Below are 23063 nucleotides of genomic sequence, written 5' to 3'. Positions count from 1 at the left end.
CGCTTCAGACACTTGCTCGGGAGAGCCAGGAAAGTTTAAGAGGCTGGGGAAGGTGCCTCTTGGGGGGTGGGGGGATTCCCCCCCCCCCATATATATGTTTTTCCCCACTCTTTGTGCTCGGCGCTGCTCACATCACCGCAGACCCCACCCCACGGTCCGGTGCCACCAGCACCCACCCGCGCGGTGGCGGGGAAGGAGACAAGGAGCCGCGTTTGGCATGGCCGGGGGAAGCCGCCGCCGCCGCTCCCCCCGCGGGGTGCCGGCTGCGACTGCGGCTCCGTCCCGGGTGGGACCGGGGGGCTCCCGCGTGTGGCCCCGCGGCGGCGCCGGCAGGTGGCGCTCTGGTCACAGGGACGGCGGCGGCGGCGGCCGGGCTGCGCCCCGCGGGCCCCGGCCACGTCCCGGCTCGGCCCCTGCCCACCGCCGCCCGCCGCGGGGGGCAACGGGACCGGGCAGCCGGGGGGAGTAGCGATAGACAGTGGCGCATAGCCCTCTCTCTGGGGACAAAAAAAAAAAAAAAAAGTGCTAAATATACGAGGCGGAGCGGCAGCCAAGTAGACAATTAGCTGCGAACGTTAATTTCTCCATCTGTCAGGTCAATTTTCGCATGTACGGACATCCAGCGCGCCCGCCGAGGGGCTGGGGAGTCGGGCCCGGGCGGGGGGGGGCTGTGCCCCGCGACACCGCGCATCTGCCCGCGGAGGCAGGAGAGCACCAGCGGCGGGGGCGGAGGGGGGGGAGCGGGTCCCTGCCGGTCCCCCGACCCCCGTTTGCAGGTGGCCCGCACCCACAGCGCCCGCGGCAGGGCCCGACGCCTGGGCGGCTTTCTTGCCCCCGCGCTCCGCAGGGGGACCGGCACCCCCAGCCCGGCCCTTTTTGCCTCACTCCCCAGGAACCCGGGTGCTGGAGGGTGAAGGAGGCAACGGCGGGAGCGTCCGCGCTTTAGTCACACCGGTTTGGGACGATCCCGTGGGGTCACTGTGAAATGGCATCTTCCCCCCCCCCCAACCCCGAACCTAAACCTAAACCCCAGCCCGCCCTTGCCGAGTCTCCCCCGCCCCGCTTACCCCACCCCACCCGCCCCCGCCCAGCCCCTCCTCCCCTGCCCTCCGAGCACTTTTGCAGCTTTTTTTTTTCTCCCGACGTGTTCCCGTACTCCGGGTCCTTCCCCGTGCCGCCGTGGGGAGCTCACTCCGCCTCCCTCTCCCAACCCAAACTTCACTCCCTTCTCAACATGGGAGGCAACATCACCTAGCGCGGCAGCCCGGACGGCGGGGAACCGGCGAGATCACTGTTGGCACCCCCCGACCCCCGACCCCCGCCCCGCCATGGGCGCCGCGGGCCGCCCGCGCCGCCGGGCACCGCGCCGTCCGCACTAGCGGAGCGGGGCGCGGGGCAGAGGCGCATCCCCCGCTATCATGATCGCGGCAGGCGGCAGAAAGGGTCTGGGACCTGAGCCCCGGGCGCCGGGGGTAAGTTGTTACAGCACTCCTCCCCGCGTTTGGGCTTTTTTTTTTTTCTTCTTTTTTTCCTTTTTTTTTTTTCTCCCCCGCGAGGGGGGTGGGAGCCGCGTCGCCTCCGCGATCCGCGGCGCTGAGTTCTGCTCTCTCCGCAGGTGGCGGAGGGGAGCGCGGCGCGGGAGCTCTCCCCGCGGAAGAGGCCGCCGGCCGCCGCCGAGGAGGAGCGCTGCGCCAGCCGCCCGCCGCCCGAGGGAGCGGGGGCCGCCGCGGGGGCCGAGCCGCGGCCCCTGGAGCGGGCGGCGGCCGGGGGCTGGTGCCGGAGCTGCCAGGCCCAGCTGGCCGAGCTGAGGAGGCAGGCGGCCCGGCTGGCCGCCGGCGGCTGCCCGCCCAACGCCCCGCCGGTAAGTTGCGCCCGCGCCTCCCGTACAGCGCCGAGCACCGCCGGGCGGTGGCGGGAGGGATGGGGGGGGGTGGCGGGGGCCGCGGGAGCCTGGCCCCCCCAGCCCGGGCGGGGTCAGGTGTACGTCCCCGCGGATGCGGGAGGAGAACGTGACGGCGAAGCCGGTGCTTTCCGACCCAGGAGGGATCTTGAGAAGTTCAAGGATTTCCCGTCCCGGGCTTTATCAAAAAGCGAAACTGCGCGTTGCGGTCACCGGCTGCCAGAAACAGTTAAAAAACAGAACGGCGAGTTGGGCAAGAGGAGCGGGAGAGCAGGCGAGGGGCTGCGCGGGTGCCGTCCGGGACGCGCCGTCGGTCGAGCCCCGAGCGGCTCCGAGAGCCCCGGTGCCAGAGGAGCTCCCCGGCCCCGCTCTGCGGGGGGGGAGGCCGCTGGCCGGTGCTTCCCAGCCCCGGTGACACCGTTCCGGGGATGCCGGCTCGGTGCTTCGGCTGGGCTTTGCAGCGCCTTCGTCCTTCCTGCGAGAAGCTGCCGGTGGCGGCGGTTCAGCTCCTCCTTAGGAGGAGCCCGTAAAACGCAGCTGGAAATCACACGCTCGTGTTTGTGGCGCTGGAGGAAACTCTGAGCGGGATGGGTTTGCTGGGCTTTCGCCCTCTGGGTGCCTGAGCGCACCTCCCTGGCCGATGGGCTCTTTCCTGTCCTTAGTGGCACTCGGGCAAGCCGGGGCTGGGTCATTTTTCTCCGGTTTGTGCTTCACAGCGGCCCTTCGTATCTGGTAGTGAATGGAGAAGGTGCATGGGGATGCCAGACGTCTCCAACCTTTGACGCATGTGCAGCTTTATTTGAGTGTGTTGTAGTTGTCCGCACAGTTTTTCCTTTCCGTGTCTGTTTTCCGCGTATCACCGGTCTTTATTATTCTTGTTCCCTTTCCTTTAGTGAGGGCACGTGAAACAAAACTTCTAAAAGGTGATACAGGTGAAAAACAGTCTCGATACAGAGTCTTGCCTAGGCACCTGAAGAGATCCCGAGGATTAGCTTGATGGGGCAAAATGCAACAGAAGACCCTGAGATTCTGTTTCAGGGCACACAAAACGTGTGTTGGGTTTTTGATAACATTTGGAAGTAAGGTATTGTTTTCTAAACAATGCTTATCTGGATGTTTGCAAGAATGGGGGGGAGGGTCTGAAGAGGAAGCCAAACCCTACTGACCTTCATTTTCATTCAAAGAGTTCCTGTATGATCTACAGAATTCCCATTGAATCTAAATATAGTTTTGTTTGGAAGTGCATTGTGGAGCAGTGTCCGAATGCGCAGCGAGGTTTGTATTTTCAGGCCGGATCCAAAAGCCCTTTGAAATCAACAGGAGTGTCCCTATTGACTCGCTGGGTTTGGAGCGGGCTCTTATTTCTGCGGTGTAAAAGGTCACGTATCTTATCGCGTTGAATTCAGGACTGCTGGACCTTTTGTTTTCTGGATTGCTGCAAATAGTGGAAAGAAGTTTAATTTCCCCTTGTGAAGTGCATGGGATAGGCTGCTTCAGTGGGGAGCGCATAAGCCCCTGTTCCCGTTGTTGGGGTGGGCCTCTGCTGTAAAGAATAGTGTCCTATCTGGGAGCGGATCTCTGTCATGGGAAAAAAAAAAAGCCGCCCGTGCAAGAGAGTCAGGGGGCCTTGGCCAGGTGTTCAGGTGAGGAGACCTGTGAGCAAAGGCCTGTTTGTGTGGTCTCTTTCCTGCAAGTCTCAGGGGACTTCCTTGATAAGCACTCGATGATGGGTAAATTAATCCCCCTTTTCTGCAGGGTTTCAAAGCATGCCTAGGAACGTAATAAAATAGCAGTCATCAGTGTCAGAACCTCGACAGGCCTGATCACAGAGTCACAGAGAGCTGGAGTTTACTTACCGAGTAGCATACAGTAGGGTTAGATGTTTTTACATTTTTTTGAAAATACATTTTCTAATGCTTGTGAGACCTCCAGCCTAATTGCAAGCTCAAACCCCCACTAATCCTGGTGTAGTGAGCAGCTCCTCAGGAAGGAAGATGCAATAAACAGTCCTACTTACTGCCTTCTGAGTGTGAAGTAGGTTAGCGGGAGATAACAGTCAGGGGTTTGGCTACTCAGCTGCTGCGAATTGGCCTTGCAGTGGGAATCTGATGCAATATGCTGGCAGGTTGAGCACTGTGTAATGTTTGTGCCAGAAAGGCAGCTTGCTTTTTTTTTTTCCTTTCCTTTCTTGTTTAATTATATAACAAGACATCTGAAAAAGCAGCTCTTCTCCATAAGAGTTTCGTGCCCGTACAATAAAAGTCTAAAGAGTTTCTTATAAGCTCTTCTAACATACTGTCAAATTAAGCAACTACTGGATGAGTAAACACCAGAAGGCTACTGCTTGGAGCATGGTGCTCTCAAAGGATTTACCTCCTTTGCCATAATAATTAAGGGATCTTTCAGCACAGATTCAGAAAGATTTCCACACCTGGTTGAAAAACCTTTGGAAAGGTGGGTGGGTGCCTCAGAGATGAAAGAAGGGCTAGTTTCCTGCTGTTGATATCTTTCCTGATGAAAGAGAGGAGGTGTATTCTCATGCGTGGGGCAGCTGACAAGGGATTGAATTCACATTAGAATAAAAAGCCAACATACTGTTTGCAGTCTGCAGGGATAACAAATCTAATTGCTTGAGAGGGCTATGATTCATACAGTTTATGTGTTGCTGTCCTTTCAATTAGATGTATTTAAAATATATAAATAATTTAAAGTTTCGGTGCTCAGATGTTGTGCATTGATTACAGAATACTGTTAGTTGTTTGTGTCTCTTTAAAGTCCTCCAAATCTCTGCGGACGGTTGATAAAAAGATATACCTCTTTGCTTATGTTAAAACTCTTTAACAGTTCTCCCAAGTACAAGATTTACTGCACCCTACACTGTCGATTCCCTTCTTTTTACTGCTGCTGCCTTTACAGTTTGCCACCACAGTGAGGCTTGTGTGTGAATCAAATCATGATTTCTGGCAAGCATGGATGGAAACGAGCAAAATTTAATCTGAAATTATTCCGGATTAGCATTTTGGTATTGCAGTATTGTCATCAGTTGCTGGGTCATGTACTGAACTAGTGTAGGAGTTAAAAAAATAAAGGTGCCTTGGTTTATCCCTAATTAAAAGTTTTGTATGTGCCTTGCAGGCTGTGTCCCTGGAGAGCTGGTGATGGGATACAGGATGACCTACTGCCAGGGTTCTGGCCCAAGTGGAGAGGAGGTTGTTGTGCCTGGAAGTTGTTGCTGTTGGAAGCTGTGGGGCAGTCCATGGGAAATGAGTTGGTGGTCTCTGTCTCACTCCCAGTTGGCAAATAGCCTTGTCACAAAACCACCACAACAATTACTGCTAATTGGCATCACTGTTGGCAGTTTCACAGGAGAGGCTGAGGGCTGAATGGGGATGCAGATTAAATTAGTAATAATAATACTTAGCACCTCACATCTTCACAGTGCTTCACAAATGCTAATTAATTAATTTGCCTGATGCCCCTGTTCCGTAAACCTAAACGTGCTGTCATTTCTAAAGAGGTGTATGTCAGAGCGAGGTGTGTGTCTCCGAAAGGAAGGGGATGGGCAGGGACTGTCCAACATGAGATGTGCTCCTGCAGCTCCATCGCTGGAAGGAAACTCTGTGCTCCCTCTAGCGCAGGCAATAGCCTTAAGGATATACAGCTACTGTAAAATGGTTTTAGTTAATCCCTTATGAGCAGAGGAAGACAACTCTCCTGATAGGAGGGACGCACACACTGATGCAACTACATCCACAGAAGGCTTTGATACCAGTATAAATATTTTGGTTATAGAAAAGTAATAATTGGACCCAGTTATACTGGAATAAAATAATTTTTTTATCATTACTGAAAGGAGGCCAAGACCAGAGAAAGTTCACTGTGGAAGTGATTAACTTTAAGGATTGTGTTTCTTTCAGCCCAGGGATTCAGACACCCCCTTTCACCTGTCCCCATCCACCCTCACACCCCCCCTACCACCCCCCACCAAAGTCTGAGCAGTTTATGTTGTGGCTACTGCCAGTGCAGGCGGGTGTCAGAGGCAGCATGAAAGGGGGCAGAAACACACGTATTGTAGCTTGAGTTCAGCCAGGTTCTTGCAATCCTAGTTTTTAAGAGCTGCTTTTCTTCCCTGTTTTATTTTTTTTCCGTCTTGCATTATCTGCACTACGTGTTACATGAGGCGCAGCACTGAATGGCTTCCAGGGAGTTTGAGGGACAAAGGAGCAAGTGTGGGCTCTTTATTGCTGGTGGGGTGGACAATGCTTTTTCTCTGATACGTAAAAAAACTGTATTCCCAGTTGACCGGGTAAGCTGTGGTTTGGTACAAAGAGGCACACTGCCAGCCCTGGTCTACAGAGAGTCTTGGTGACCAGGACAGGTCATGCCTTTGGTTGCTAATGAACCATGAATCATTTGAGGGAGCTAAGCAAGTCCGAGCCCGCCGTGCCCTTGGCGGGGCTCTGTGTTACACCAGCTAGAGCTGGAGGAAGCCCGGCTTCTCTGCAATAAAGGGGGGGCGGGTAGCAGTGGCTTTAGACACGCTGTTTGCACTGACGTGTCTCAGCTGTGCAGATGCCACACAGTGCTGCTGGATTGCACTCCCACCACACCTGCTTCTCATCAAAGCGATGGTCTCTTGGTACACCTGTATGTGGTGCTGATTGCATCACCTGAAGGGGAGTTGAAGAACAAGGTTTTGGGAAGGGCATGCTCTTTCCTGTGGGTTTCTCCTGTAGGCTAAATAACCCCTATGCTTCCACGAGCAGCAGAACTAAGGATGGATGGTTTGGTAGGATGGATGCTTTGCTTGCCGCCTCTGCTCTCCCCATCCCTCTGCGTGAATCCCAGCTGTTCCCTCCTTGTCCCCGATGACTCGATAAGAGGCAGCACCTTCTCTGCATCTGTAGCTGCACACGTACTGTTTGGTTGACAGTGAGCTGGTACTTGGACGTCTGGCTTCTGCCCAGCAATAACAGGTGGGTCCTGCCCAACTTCTCTCACGGCCGGTTTGTGGAAGTTGTAGGAACTTGCTCTGAGCCTTCTGCCTCAATTTCAGATCATTTGATGGGTTCAAAAGCTGTTAAGGGAGGGCTGGCAGCAAGGAGGGTGGAAAGAAGGGCAATGCAGCAGTTCTCATTGCTTTGGAAAACCAGGCCAGGAGGACAGGTATGGGATTGAGGACTGTGCTCTTGATGCATGAGGGCCAGCTACGCTTCGTCGTTCCCACCTTGGCCGCTCTGATGGCATGGTGTCAGCAGGGCTAGTAGCAAGGAGGGCGTGCGTGATTCCTGGCTGCCGGTACCTGTCCCCTCGCTGTTGGGTGCTTCAGGAGCCTGTGCTGCACACCGAGGAGCCTGGGAGAGGGCTCTGTGTCCTTAGCGTTTGCCTGCAGGCTCCTGCTTCCCTGAAAGAGCAAGGGTTCAGAGCACGTGGGGACTTCTCACAACGCGTGGTGCACGTGGAACAGCTCTAAGCTTTTAGAATCAACCCCTGACTTTGTGAGGAGTTTTTCTTCCCATGCCCATTGTTTTCTATTGACATGACAGCCCTTTCTGCTGGGTGACGTGGTCACCTGGATTTTGAGAGTCCTGGTGATGGTTTAGAAACCCTGTGCTGTCTTGCCTAACTTTGGGGTCCTCTGTTACTGAGGGGCTGTGTGCTCTTTTCATGGGAGGCCTTGCTGCAACTGGGTTGATGTGGATAAGGGGAATTGAGTGGGAGAACTGTGTCGTTTACAGATGCCTCTATAGAGAAACCCAGTTTTCAGGGCTCTTGACAAGCACTAAATGCACTTTAAAACGTTCTATATTTAACATTTAAAAAATGCGTAAGTGGAAAAGTAATGTCTTAGTTAAAAAAATGCCCCGTAGTTTCATATTTATTAGATGCACATTTAATATTTAATTTTGTGAGAGAGACTCTTGCAGAGACTTGGTTGTGGAGTGCTTCAGGCTATGAGCTCAGATGTGGATTTCGGGTACGTGTGCAGTCTAATAACGGGGTTAGTGACAACACTGTGTCAAATGTGTTGACATGAGCAGTTCCCTTGTTTCAGTCAGTGCAGTAGTCCCCATGCTATATGATAGGCCGTGGAAACTAATTGTAATGAGTTTGCTTTAGACATTTAGGATTTTCAGGCATGCCCTTTTAAAATACAGGTGAGTGGGATTATCTTGCAGTTCAGATGCCAGAGGCAAGAGACCTTCTCACTGGGGAATCTGAAGTGGGGGAGTGGGGACTGTGCTATTAGCTAAAGATACTGCGGTCTCCCGGGTAGCTGAGGGTAATTAGTATTGCTCCGGCTCTTTCTCCAGCTAGTTCCTTCAGCACCCTGCCCTATTAGGGAAAAGGGAGGAAACATAAACCATTTCAAAATCCCAGGGGGTGGAAAAGAGCATCTGCTCCTAACATCTGAGGTTACTTTGAACCTGTTGAAATACGTAGTAGCTGCTTTATTGTTTTTGCCAGGAGTTTCCACCTACAGTGATCCTAACCTCTAACTTGTTAACAGTGAGGTTGTAGGAGGCAGTAGTCATCCTCTTCTTCCCCAGCCCACAGCAGCTGATAATGACTGCTGCTCTGGACCTGGCACCGCAGGGTATTGGAGCGGGGATGGCTGAAACCACCAAGAGGTTTTCCTTTCCCAAGACCAGGATCGCCTCCCATGTACACTGTTGCTGCATGGGTCTCCTGCTGCTTGGGTACTCTGCCATAACTGCACTCTGTGGGTGCGAATCCTTCTTCCCACAGTGAGGATGCTGATGTAGAGAAGAGCCAGTTGGTCCTTGGGTTTTCAGCTGGAAGATGAAAGTTTTGTTGTGAAAAGTGAGCGGAGATTTTGCTTCAGCCTGGCTAGAGGAGGAGAATCTATCTGGAAACATGTGCATGTCTTATGGAAGATTTTTCTATGATGATGGTGTTGCCATTCTCAAAATTGGATTACCTTCAGGAACTAGATCTACTCAGATATTGCTCACACTGAGTATGGCAGGCAGCTGTCCATTTGAGAGTATTGTATCCTCCTTTTTATTTATGGAATTTAATTTGTCTGGATTTGTCTCCCTGTCCTCTGACTTCAGACCTGCAGCACTGGGATAACTATTTCGTGTTTACATCTCCAGTATATCCCCAAATGGAAGGCATCTTCAGGAAGGTGGGAGTCTTGTCTGTCGCTGGCTGTGCTTGTGATCAGGAACAGGCTGACTTCTTTTACAAGTGTCTGCTAATTTTGTATAGTCTTTCAGATGAGTGGCTTATGGGAGAAAACTTGGGCCTTACTTTCAGGAGAATCATGCCTTCTGCTGCTTTTAACAGGAGGAATTGTGTCCCACTGCAGGGATGCAGGACCTGAACTTAATCCCTACATCTGTCACTGACTTTGTGAATTTGTTCAAGCTGCTTAATATCCACATGCTTAATTTCTCCTTTGCCCAGCAGAGAGAAAATGCTTCCATCTTCTGTCCATTTCCAGTAAAAACTTTTCTTTTTGTGGTGGGGACTCTCTCTTGCTTGTATGGCATTGAGCATCATTGACTGCTGTTCTTAGTAGAGCTGGCTGCTCCTGTAATATGGATAATAAGGAAGAATATATAACTACACAGGGACACAGAAAACAGCAGACTCTATGACTTGCAACTGAACTTTCCAGGCAGGTGTTTGGGGAGGGGGTTCTGGGGCTGGGGTCTCTGCAACAGCAGAAACAGCAAACAAAGCCAGGGACTTCAGATAAAATGTGCAGGTGGACAGTCCTGAAAATCTGCCAGCTCACCAGGAGGAGAGTGGTGAGGCTCTGGAAGGGGACTGAAGGTGCTGCGGTGTATGTTCAGGCAAAGGGGAGCTTGCTGAAGTAGCAGGTATCAGATCAGCTCGGGGAGCATGGATTAGAGCTGTGCCAATGTTACCTAAAAGGGGTTTATCTGCATAGTGCGCTGTGCCTCCCTGTGATGAAACTAGAAAACAGCCTTGTGGAAATGTGGTGCAGCCTTGTAGGTCGGGAACCCTTCAGCGGCTTCAGTCCCTCATACTGCTGTTGAAGTTTATGCCAAAGTGTGTTACTTACTAGTTTTTCATTAAAAATGTTTTATTTATAAATGGAAAAAAGGCAAATTTTGTAGAGGGACTCAAGAGCAAAGCTTCAAATGATTATTCCAAGCAAGGGGACTGGTGGGGATATGTCACTTTGCAGGAGTAATGTGTTCTTCTCTAGGACAAGTTAAAGTGAATGTAAACTTTTCGTGTACAGTTCTTTGCACTGACTTCTTTGCTTTGAAGCTGCATGAGCTTTTAAGGCGTAGCTGGCAGATGTTCGTTTTCATGTTGGAGAAAGAATGTTTAACTGGTATAAATATATCCACTTATTTTAGGCAGCGTAATGGCATTGTTGCATGTTTGTTTTATCACTAAGAGTCTGACTGTTGCATGCATTGCCCTACCATACAGTGAATCAGCGAAATCTCAGCACTTGCTCACAAAAAAAAGGCTTAGGTGCACACAATTATCCTTCTTTCTGAGTCAAGCCTTAAAATCAGTCTTTGATCAGCGTTCCTGGAGTTTGGCAGGCTGCTCTGAGTTTCGGCTGGGGCTGGGCCAGCATAACAATACGTCAATACCTGTGCAGAATTGATTGGAACGCCGGATGGTTGTGGGAAAATGATCGATTTTCATTTAGCTATTAGCAGTTCTTCCCCTAACGTTGCTGAGGGATTTTACGCTGCTCAGTGAATGGGATGGGAAGCCTCCTGTACACAACTGAAATGTGATACTTCTGGCTAGGCTGGGCATTGACGGGCTTTCAGCATTAACTGCGAAAGTGAAGCATTAGTCCTAGTTCTCACAGCATTCAAAAGATTATGTTTAAATGTGTTTCCTGTTTTACCACAACATACAATTTGTTACAGCATGGTTTGTGTCGCTGTCGGTGTGTATATATTGATCAGTGTTGATTATACTGTAAGTGGGCAGTGTTTGGCTTTGTATTCTAAGTCATTTGGGCAGTTAGATGTACTCAGTTTTTATTGTACTCTTTTTTTATTGCCTCGTGTTGTTCTCATTGTATTGTGTGTTGTAGCATGTATTTACTCCTTTTGGCATTGTTGCTATTCTCCTGGACTTCAGAGTACAGCAGTACAGCTTTGCCTGTAGCTTTATCAAGTAAAATTTCTTTGCAGCGATCGCCTGCTGCTTTTGCATCTTACGTGGCTCCTGAGCAGTTCAGAGGTGGTGGCTGTGCCTGGGGTACATCATGCAGCCCTCAGCAGAATGGTACTGCTGAGTGTTTTGGAGGAGGTGAGCCTCCTGGTGTGGCTGAGGTCAATGGCACCAGGCTGGATCCACGATTCATGGATCCTGAAACAGGGCACCAGGAGCTGTTGCCATCCCTGGACTGAGACCCATCTTCAGGGACTCTCTGGGATGCGGCAGTTTCAACCGCTGTCGGAAATACCATGCAAGTGCCTTGTACGATCAAGAAGTCTGGCCATCCTTGTTTCAATTGCTTTACTACTTTCGGGTCATCTGTAGAGGCTCTCTGTGCTGCTGGGTGTGGTGAAGGCATTCAGGTCTTTCCTTGGTAGCTCTTCAGTCCTCTTTGAGTGCCTCTGGACAAAAAATGCCAGTGTTGCGACAGACCCTCTCTTTAACACCGAATCGTCTAATGTGGGGTGTAAAACCAACTGCTTGTATCTACTGCCCAGCTGCAGCCAGGCTCTAGTGACCAGTGGCACAGTTCCCAGGAGGGTTAAGAGGCCAAGAGTCAAACCTTAAAATGTGCTCTGTGCTTCATCTGTGGAGTGCTTGGTAGGTGTTGGTGTGGAGGTGGCTCCAGAAGTCAAGACCACTGCCAGGTGTGGGTGACCAGTCACCAGCCCAGACTGGGAGCATCCCACATGGCTTGTTTCATGCAAGTAAATGATTTTCAGCTGCAATAAATAGCAAAAGTTGGACAGATCTGGCCTCTGTTCAGCAGACAGAGGACAAGTGTAAAGAGCATGCCAGCCTCTGCCAGTGCTGGACTGTGTGTGGTGTTGACAGAGCAGCAGAGTTGTGTTAAGAGTTTTGGCCCCGATTTAGCAAAAGCGATTGCTGAACATTAGGAGAAGGAAAGTTTGGCTGACTTGGGTGTTATTTGAGAAACGTTAGCCGTGTTGTGATAGCGCGTCAGTTTTGTGTTGAACATGTGTACACGTGTGTGTTTGTACAGGGACCTGGCTGCTCCACTTGTGAGAACGAGCGCTCCAGTAACAGAGGAAACAGAATTCAATCTGTGATGAATATGTCACATAATCCACACGTGCATGCCCTAATGCTGGGTGCATCGTGAGGAAGAGAGGTGTTCCCATAGTGCTGCCTGGCCCTGGGCCATCTGGTCCCAATGAATCGGCTGTTAGTGATGAGAAACAAATCTGCTCTACAAAATTTGGCCTTTGAAGGAGGGAGGCAAGGCACACGTGTCATTGCTGCTGTTGTTTCTGGGTAGTGCCAGTGCTCCTTTTCTGGTGGGTGGGCAGAAGATAGAAGGGCTGGTTTGTCCCAAATGCCACTTTTAGAAGAAGTGCCTTAGCCTCAATATGAACTACAGGTGCTGCAGAGCTTTTGTAAGCTATCTTGAAAACTATGCTGTGGGTGAAACACGGGCCAGGATTTGACCTATAACTATTTTGCCTGTAGCTTGTAATTAAAGATAAAGTTAAACCCAGAAACTCCAGTTAAAATGTTCAGGTGTTAGTGTCGCTTGTATAACTGTGAATGCAGAAGTGAACTATTTTGCTGTCTTTCTCTGAAGATTTTGTTGCAAAGAAAGAAAAGCGAGCACATTTGATATTCCTCCAACAAGCTCTCACAAGGGTAATTTTGTGTAGATGATTGAGTGGCATGGAAACACTGTAAGATATTGTCCTTTTGTGGGTTTTGTAAAGAGGAGATACAGTTGAAGTAATTTATAATATGCAGAGTCTCAGCAGTCTGCTGAGAGAGCTTCTTTAGCAATTACCTGTAAGAATAAAGTAAAAAGCATTTATTATTGATATTCACATTCCACATATTAAGAAATATTTCTTCTGATATTGTTAATTTTTTATTTGTAGGCTCCAAAGGAGTGTAGAGTAAGACAAATGTGGTTGGGGAAGAAAAATATATGAGTTAATGTATTAAGTTTACATATTTTTCATTTGATGGATTTATGGTTTTTAATTACACCTTCATGTCTTGCATTGGGATCCCTGGGGGCCCTTTCTGAATTTCATGCTTATGCTCTTATAAATATGAGATGCTTTAACCTGCCACCTTGTGCAGTCTTCCTGCTGCTTGACTGACCTCTGGTAAAGTTACTTTTTATTTGAGTTTAAAATTTGAGACCTCCACAAAGAGCTAAATGATTACAAAAATACTTGTGTGATTTAGAGTTTCTCAGCCTGCCATGTTGTGCCTGTGAAACACAGGTTGTGAATGGGTTTCTCTGATGTTTGCATGGAAGGGTGGACTTTGTGCTCAGCATTTGCCAGTTGATCGTGAGTAGCAACACCCTGGCCTCAGCTTACGGCCTTACTGGCTCCCAGTGGAGTGTTTGGCAGTGGAAAGTAGTTGTGTCTGTGGTAATAACCCTTTGGGGAGCCATGACTGGGTTTAGGGAAGAGTATTTTCAGCAATATGTTGTCCTGAATCTGGCTCTACATCTCTTTACTTCAGTCTTCAGTTACATATGGCACTGGATTTTCATTTCATAACAGTTTGCATCGTGGTTCTTTTATTGACAGTGGAATTGAAAACCTGTGTTAACAGGTGGAAAATGAAGCCTGTTGGCACTGTGTAGTTTGAGTTGATTTACACCGGTGAAACCGAAGAGGAAGCCAGACTGCAGAACTGGGTCAATGTCTGTATTCCAAATCTGTCTCTGTGTAGGTATCATTACCTCTGTCTGCTTTTTTCCAGCACATCCTCTTCATTTTTCTGTTCAGTGGGAACATAATTACCTGTACGTGGGGGGAAAAAACAGTGCCAGGAGCTGTTTGGTATAACTGAGACATAGTTTATCCAAGAGGCAAACAATCCAGGCTGATAATACTCAAAATTTCCAAAATAAATTTGCTTTGGGACTGACACTGTGCGTGAACATTCAGCCACAACTTGAGCCCTTTTCCTCAGATTTGTGCTGTATATCCTTTTATTATTCCAGTCATGGCTGCTCTAAGCACACACAGCTCAAGAGCGAAATAGCTCTGATTTGTGCTGTTAAAATTTAGTTGGGTTTCAGCTTCTTATTGCCAAGTCTTTTGATGACATGAAAGATATGTTATATGCAGGGCTGGCTTTTCTGACCCACCCGGAGTTCTTCCCTGAGCTTTTTCTTGCTGTGGGAGGGCTTGACTCCTGCAGGATTGGGCACAATGAAAAGCGTGGAATAGACAGCTGAAGAACTGCAATGCAGAATAAACACTTGACCCTGGGAAGTGAACACAATTGAGAACAAAAAGGCATTGTTCTCTGAGGTGATGCATTGGAAGTTCTCTACTTTCTGTGTTTTCTTTTTGTAGTTTTCATTTTAATTCCTCTTGCTAGCAGGGGTTCAATCAGATTTCTCTTTCTTCTTGCCACTGGGGCAACAGTCCCTTTTGCCAGTGTTGGAAAGTAGTCCAGGGCATCCCCTCCTTACTAAAGGATGTACTTCTGCTTTCTTTGGGAGCGGTGAGAGGTTTGGTACAGAAGGCTGTCTCGCTAAGCATAATGGTACAGAAGCAGTTTACCTGCATCTAAAGGAGTGAGCTGAAAAATGTGTATGATTGTTCAACAGGAAAAAATGTAGATCCACTGTGTGAGAAATTTGTTTCTTTCTGTACCTCAACAGGATTCCTTAAGTCTGTGCAAGAGCAAAAAGTTAAGGTAATCCTGATCTTACAGAGGATTTAGTTAACCCAGGAGTCTTGTAGCTCAGCTGAGTACAATACAGGAATGACATCAGTGAGAGCTTAGAATAAGCTTCCTTATCTTCAAAGACTGTTTACTTAATGGTTGGGGAATCGCTGTGTTTGTAGGTAGAGGTAGGAAATGTCCTCAGGCGGGCAGGAGCTGATAGCATTAAACAGAGCAGTAGTGTTTCTCCTCAAGCATCCTTACATTGGTTGTGTGCTTCTCCCAGCCTGCTGGCTGCCTCTGCTTTTGTGTACACCACCGATACAGAGGTCTTTAAGAGATTGCCAAGGTAATTTTGGATGCGAAGCACTGAACCCAAGCAGTATCCTTGTAGCTTTTGGGTTATTTCTTCCACGTCCTACCGACTGTGGCCCTATATAGGCTAATTATATGGCCAGTCTGTAACCTCTGGCTTGTTTTTCATTGTTGGCCTGTAATTTTTTTTCCAAATTCCTGCTAATTTTCAGGGGAGATGTGCTTACAGGGTAGTTCCTGAAAGCATACCCGGAGTTAGCGTGTCTGTCTGTGGAACGGTGGGGAGGGAAAGGAGAAGGGAGCAGCGTGTGCCGCTTTTCAGTGCTGGGCTATCAGCAGCCTGTCCCGGGGTGCGACGCGATGGGTACGGGGCGTGTGGTGCAGTGCAGCGCTGGCTCTGCTGGGAAGCACGTTCTGCCAGGGGGATGAGTCCTTCTGATAAAAGTCCCCATCCGACACCCAAATAGTGTAACAACCTGAGGAATCAACCTCTACGAATCCTGGGGCAGCACTGCTTGTATTTTTCTTACATAAATACATCTATAAGTTTTCTCTAAAATATTGGTTAGAGGTATTTTAAAAATCTGAGTTGAGCAGTGTTACCTACCCTTGGATATTTCAGCTATCACTTGTAATCGCGTGGAAGACAATATGTAGTTGGTTTGGGTTTTTGGAGGATTCTTGTGCAGGACCTGGATCTTTTCTGCAGAGTTCCTTTGACAGCAGTGAAGTTACTTCTGATCTCCAGTAAAAAGGACAATTTGATTTGCAGATTGTGTAAGAGCTGCTATAAACTTAATTTGGAGCCCACTAGGATACATGTCCTGCATGCAAGTGTTTAGCTTTCCATTTTTTCTCATGAAAACGTTCCTGTAAAAGCGGTCTTTAAAGCCAATTTGTGCCTCATTGGCATTTTTTTCTTAAAGACAAAGCAGAGATGCAGTGTTCCAGGCAGATATATTTTGTTCCCAGCTGTTTTGAATGCTCATTTGATGTTAAGTCTTTGTTCAGTCCAGTCCTATGTCATTAATGACTCTGGAGTAAGTAGGTAGGCAGAGCTGGAGGAAATCCTGTTTTATACGTTCCTATTCTAGGAGAGCCTCAGAAAGACTAACAATAATGCTGCTTGGTGAGGTAATAGGTAAACATAGTAAGAAATAAAAACGTGCTTACTCCTTACTGAAGCAGAAAAATAGCTTATGAAGCATAATGTTGTCTTTGATACGTGTAGATAATCTGACCTGCTTCAGTCTGTGGATTAAGGCATTAACTGGGGCAGCTGAAATGGCTTCTCATAAAGAACCTGTCCCTCTGGTTGTAAAGGAGTTGTCAGCAGATGCTAACGAGAATTAAAAAGAAGTAGGAGCCCAGTCATAACCCAGCAAAGTCACTTGGAAGGCTTGCCTTGACTTCAGCGGCCAGTTAATTCCCACCTGAGGTGGGGGGTTGCGTTGTGCCACTTAGCGTTATCATGAGTCCGATGTGGGCAGTGGTTCCAGTCAAGGGGGTGGGTGGTGCACAGCCTTGGGTTTGTACCTGTCCTCTTCATGGTCCTTTCAAAACTGTGGGAAAGAGAAAATGGGGGCATCCCCCAGCTTTTCCTTCCCTTTGCTGAATGAATGGTTTAGCAGAAGAGAAGTATTTGTTTTCAAGAAGAAGCAGTCTTCTCGTAGGAGGTCAAATTTCTTCATCACATTCTTGAGGAAGTCAAAACTGGATTTAAAACTTTTGATCTTGGTCAGTAGATGGGCAGCAGGTAGAAAAACAGGGTGAAGTTTTGGTAGGAGTTTTGGGAAACTGTTGACTTTTTTTTTTTTTAAGAAGAAAATGTGAAATTGTGTAATTTTTCCATCAGCCAGCTTCCATAGCAGCATGCGTGACTACAGTGAAACATCTCAAATCCAGCCTACTCGCACCGTCTGTGCTACAGGCTTCCCTGGGGACGTAGGGCAAGTCAGCTAGCATTACGTTTTTAGATATACTTACCCTATTTAGCATATGCATTTTGCTCAGCATGTGGTTATGGACTAGTAAGTTGCATGCATGTATACCAGAGCCCTCCTCTTGGTGTTCCTTATATATGCACCAGTTTTTATGTGCATTAATCTGGTGTGTATACTTCAACTATATTTCTAATCTTTCTCTACATTCATGTTTTTGACTGAAACAGCAGTGATACCTTTTCTTTGAGTAAGTAGGCAGAGTCATACTTGAGACATATTTTCAGACCACTTCAAAGATATAAACTTACTTAAGTGCCTGTGATTTATCTTGTTTTGCTTTAGAGTCCTTAAATGTCAGCCACTCTGAACAGTTCCTAGGATTTTCCTCTTTTATTTGGGAGGTGTCAGCTGACAAGAAGGCAGCTGGTGTGCTGAAAGCATCATTCCCTTAAGAATTTGGTGTGTGATGTGTTTAGCTGGAGAGAAGGCCCAGTGACAGTTGCCCTTTTGGTTTTTTTTCTTCTTTTTCTTCTTTTTCCCCTAAAAGTTGCTGTCTTGCCCTGTTGGTTTAATGGTGAAAGAATGCTGCAACAGGTTTAGCTGTGCAATGCCTTTCAGGTAGTGAGAGATACCTGAGGAATGAGAGAGATCTTGTGTGCGTAACTGGCTGGCACTTGGTTGACCTAAGCTGACGGGTCTATACATAGTCCCGATTCCTGCCCGCCAAAAAAGCATCCAATGCAGACAGCTGCTGGGTGTGTGACCCCTTTTGGTACGTGGGGCAAGCGTGGGCATGTGCCTTCCTACCTGTTGGGTGGGCGCGGCTACCTCCCAACGCTTTTTGAGCTCCTTCTGCGCTTTTGGAGAGGACAGCCCTGCCAGGAGACCTTGTCCTAGGTCGAGGGAGCTGCTGGACCCCTGATGGCAGGAGGGAGCTGGGCTGCCTGGGCTTATCTTGTGTAGAGGAGCAGATGATCACGGCTCCCTTATGCAAATGGTGCTTCTTGGTGCAGGGTTCAGGGTAAGGGAGTGAATATGCGTTGGGCATCACAAGCTTGTAACTGCCTGGTGGAAAGTGCAAAGGGGAGGTTGCTTGAAGCACCTCTTTCCTCCAGACCCCAATAACTGCATTATTGGCTCCAGGATGTAGGAGGGAGGGAAACTATCCATTAACAGCTGCTTTCCAGAAACACTTAAGATCAGAGTCTAATGAGCATGTATCACCTCTAGTGTATCTTGCTTGTTTCAGGTTATGTTGTGATGGCAGTCCTGATCATTATCTCATATTAATTTTCTAGAGTGTGATGTATGTGGATACACCTACTGCGCTCAGAGATTTCACTGCAAGATTAGAGACATGTTTAGGAAATTAGTAATGAGAGAAAAACGCGTAATTAAAAATGATATCAGTTTGGAAGCTCATCCATCTTCAGCCAGCTTGCTGCAAGAGAAAAGAGTCTTACACAATGCTTAGTGGTGGGAAAACACATTTGGCTTTCTACGTTTTAAACAGGAAGGAACTATTTAAATGACAGACTTACAATAGTAATCAGGGCATTTACTTGGGAACGCTGGATCACGTGTTCTGGCTGCATAATGTTGTGGTAACTGAGACTGTATAAAGTTAAGGCAGATCTCATTGTATTTGTTTTCTTGTAATGATACCTTCACACAATTTTTTTTTTTTTTTTTACTTATTTGGACCCTTTATAAAGTAATTGGGTCCTTGTAGTGAAAATAGCATTCATATTTTGAGGTAGTCAGATTTACATATGCTGAATATTGGCTGTAACATTATGAGGTTGCACACTTAACAATTTATTTGTTTCCTGAGATAGGCAATTTTATGTGAAATGTCTTAAATTCACAGTCTGCAACAGAATTTTAGCTCTTCATCCCCAATGACCATTATAAAATTGCCATATGCCTAAAAATGTGCTCAGCACAACTGCAGTTGTTCAGACTGTGAATTTCCTCTCATTTTGTGATGGGATCCTTAGTTCAGAATAAAATTATTCTTTAGCAGTAGGATAAACACCATTTGGTTGTATATGGTTTGTTATAAAATGCGGTAACTTTTAAGCATTTCAAACAGTACACATGCTTTATTTGAGTTTTTCTGCCATTTTTCATGAACAGTTAACAGTACCTTGTTGTCATTTTTGTCATGATGTGTCCATAAACTCAATTATCTTTCTCTTTGGTCCAACTTACAAACACATAGAAAGCCTAAGCAGATGTCAGAGCAATAACCAGGTGTACATTGTAGTACTTTGCAAAGTTTTAATTTCTGCAGGGATGTTTCCTAGTTAATGGATCTGTTTATTAGGTGCTTCTATCTGTTGTGTCTTGTTCAAGAGCATACCTTACGTATGGTATTTTCAGGCTGAGTCTGGCTATTTTATCTAGTGACAGCCTCAGAGTAACCTTGCAGAGGGATGTGCTTTTCCAGTTACAATACCCATAGAGTAGTTAGCAAAACTGCTGAATTGCTTGTTGTGTAGGGAACTGTGTAATTTGTGATTTTTGGTAAAATCATTAAATGCTTTAGAGTTGCGAGTTTGACACAGGGGAGCCTAGACCCAGCTGGACCTATGGATGTGACCAGCGTGTAAATATTTGCCCTTATTGCCTCTGTAAGCACTCTGGGGTAAGGCCGAGCATGGCCCATGAAAGATGATCAGAGGGCTGGAGCCCCTCTCCAGTGAAGAAAGGAGAGAGTTGGGGTTGTTTGGCCTGGAGAAGAGAAGGCTCTGAGGAGACCTTACTGCGGCCTTCCAGTACTTGAAGGGCTTTTATGAGGAAGATGAAGAGAGACTTTTTAACAAGGCCTGTAGTGAAAGGACAAGGGGTAACGGTTTTAAACTAGAAGAGGGTAGATTAAGGCTGGGTATGAAGAAGAAATTCTTTAAGTGTGGTGAGTCACTGGAACAGGTTGCCCAGAGAGGTTGTGGATGCCCCATCCCTGGAAGTGTCCAAGGCCAGGTTGGATGGGGCTTTGAGCAACCTGGTCTAGTGGAAGGTGTCCCTGCCCATGGCAGGGGGGTTGGAACTAGATGATCTTTGAGGCCCCTTCCAACCCAAACCATTCTATGATCTTTGGGTGGCTGCTGATCATGGCTGTTGGGTGTCCACCTGTTGAGAGATGATGGCTCTTGTTATCTGGCAGGAGGGACAATGGGTGAGGAGGGTATGGCCAAAATGACTCTACCAAAGACCAGCAGTTCTTGATGGTGCTTGGAGCAGGGAGCTGTTAGGTTGGTGGCCAAGGGACACCTTGTGTCTGGGAGCTGGAGGTCAGCAGCTCTGATGGAGAGCGTAGGCAGCTCCCTGGCATTCCCTGTTATGTTTACCCATGGAGAACTGGCCTTCCTGGAGAGGTGCGAGGGGAAGAACAGTCTCTCTTGGCAGCCGCTTTGGGGTCTGTGCTGTTGTGCGTGAATGGGGAGATGTGGATACGGTCCAAGGATGTCTCCAGTTGCCCCGTGCTCACTGCCCAGAAGCAACTGCACAGCAGGAAAGGAGACCCTTGGTTCATGCCCCTGTGCAGTACTGCAGATTTGTACCCAGACCAGGCCATGGAGCCGGGACTGGGTCTTTTATGAGCAATGCTATGTATTGATGAAACAATGAGAGAGAAAATATTTTCCAAAGAATTTAATAATTGCTTCCTTGATGAAAGGCCCCAGCATCTGGCTCTTGTGTTTCATGTATTTTGTCATGTAGATGTAACCGTTTGCTTTGTTCCTGGCAGTAATGTTAACTTATTTATGTATGAAGCCGTTTCCAGGTCAGTGGAAAACTGCATATAAATCTTTATTACATGTACTTGATTGTCTTTAACTCTTTGTAAGATATAATTAGCGTCCAGTAATCGTATTGCAGTGCTGTTTCTGTGATTACGCTAGTAGTTAGTGTGCTGTGCAATTCTGGTTTTATAGACTGGAGCTAATGTTAGCTTGATTAAAATAAAGGATAAACATCGGCCTGTGGTGTTGGCCAGTTAATTTTCTCACCTTTCTGCCGCCCAGTTTCATTGCCTCCTGTGGTTCTGAGATGTGACCACCTGCCACTGCGTGGCTTCTGATTAAAAAGATGTGATTTTTAATACGTGGTGCTTCAGGCTGAAGTGGAGCCACTTTCAGTAATGGTGTCTGCGAAGGGAGGGAAGAAGTGGATTGCGGCAGGGTCTTCAAGGACAGTGACTTGGCGAAGCACTAGTGCCTAGAAATGTTTTGATCCTATTGTAATGAATAGCTGCTAGTTCCTGTTGTTGTTTCTGTTTTGATTGAGTGCCCAGCTGGTGTATGGTGGAGATAGGATGTTGGGGCAGGGAAAGGAAGTCACTGTCAAAAGTGCATCTCCCTTAGGAAAGCAAGAATGTGGAGGCACAGTGGAATTGGGGTTTAAATAGTACTTATTTTTCCTTGGTTTTCATAGCGCACTGGCTGTATGCAATTTTCCGCTTGCTGGGTAATGGAAAGTTGTGCCCAGAGGAAGTCACTTTGTAAGTCAAGTTTGGGATTACAAAATCAATCACTGTTGGGTCACTAATTGGTGTGGAAGATAGGAATTTCCTATACAGTATGATAAGTTCATTGGTTTTCTGGCAGTGTGTGCACAGTGAGCTGTTTAGCCAACGATAATCTTTCCTGGTTCTGTTGTTAACTCAGGAAAAGCATCAGGTCATTTATAGCTACACCCAAATCACTGGTTTGTTTCTGAGTAGTAAGGGGAGGGTGGGGGAAGTTTGATGTCATGTAGAATCTCCATGTGTTTTATGAAGTTTGTTTTCATCTCTTTGTGGTATAATAGTGAAGCTTGGCAGCCACATGGGAATCGTGAAGATTGATTGCTCTTGGTGTTAAGCAGCTCACATCTCCGAGTTTGTATCAACACAAGCCTTCTTCCAGCAGCAGCATCTGGCTCATTGGCAAGATCTGCGGACAGTTGTTCTGATCGCTCTGGAGGTGCCTCTGGCTGTCGTGTGGCTGCTGCCTTGGCTGTGCTGCTTTGTTATTCTAGCTGGTCCCATTTTCATTTATTTATTTTTTGGCTTACCTTTGATTCTGGTAAATTGCTCCTGAGATTGTGGTCTTGAATAAATCTTGCCTAACTTCCTCATGCAGGGACTTCCGTGAGATGCTGATGTTAATTTATTTCAGTGACTATTTGCTGATTGGAGCTGGAGCAATAACATTCCGTTCTGTGCCTTCTGTGCAGGTTTTCCCTGTGAATCACAGCATCAGTCTTGTGAAGTAAAACACACATCTTTGAGCATATCCTGCATAATGGGTTTCTCTGAGACTAGAGCTGCAAGCGTAAATCACATACTGCCAGTACGCAGTCGGTGTCCGGGATGGTGCTAAGAGTCCTGGAACCAACCACTTGGATTTCTTAAGTTGACCATTGGGAGTGGAGTTTCTGGCCCAGCTGATATAAACCGGCAGAGGAACAAAGAGTAGTGTGTCTCAGCTCTGCATTTACATCACCTCAAGTGCTGTCCCTGTCTGTTTGATTGTATGTTTTTTATTCATATACCTTGTACTTTAAAAACATGATTCTTTCAGAAGTACTGTGGCTTTGGAAGACATGCAGGCTCAAATAAAAAAAAGAAAATCTATTTTCATTAAATAAGCCTATCGGGGTCATTACTACTTCTGGTTGAATTTAGCAGACCTGTGATGTGCAGGAGGCTGGACAAGATGGTTATCTTCACTGGCCTTTAACTCTAATGATCTGTAGAACTGCTTCGGCACTGTCCACAATGGGAGCTGTTTGACAAGCTGTCCCATTTTATAAGGATGTTAGCAAGGCATGATTGCGCACAGTTTTCTGGTTTTAAATGTGTATTTACATTTCTAATAATACTGAGGCAACTTGGGTGGCATATGTTTTATTTTTAATGATTTACTGGAAATTTGACACATTATCTACTGCCACGAAACTTGTTTTAAAATGAAGGGGAAAATTTGCACACTAAGATGTAATTTCACTCATCACCCAACAATGACAAATGTGCATTTCATGGGCATTTTATGAAATGGAGAGGCAGGTTGGTG

The 23063-nt window shown here is 47.4% G+C and overlaps 1 protein-coding gene across 2 annotated transcripts in view; it reads left to right on the top strand.

Annotated features, from left to right (window-relative positions):
- KIF26A (kinesin family member 26A) overlaps positions 1–23063 on the top strand; it is a 101612-nt gene that overhangs the window by 1268 nt on the left and 77281 nt on the right. Inside the window, exons 1-2 of one of the 2 annotated variants that reach the window (XM_069783326.1) lie at positions 1127–1472; positions 1616–1861. In XM_069783326.1, the coding sequence (XP_069639427.1) occupies positions 1419–1472; positions 1616–1861 (300 nt within the window). In that variant the 5' untranslated portion in view covers positions 1127–1418. Of the gene's footprint in view, positions 1–1126; positions 1473–1615; positions 1862–23063 lie in introns of those variants that run through there. The other variant, XM_069783325.1, reaches the window with a different exon arrangement.

Source organism: Haliaeetus albicilla, chromosome 5 (assembly GCF_947461875.1).
Source record: "Haliaeetus albicilla chromosome 5, bHalAlb1.1, whole genome shotgun sequence".
Taxonomy (NCBI): Eukaryota; Metazoa; Chordata; class Aves; order Accipitriformes; family Accipitridae; genus Haliaeetus; species Haliaeetus albicilla.
This window is presented reverse-complemented; position numbering and strand designations above follow the sequence as displayed.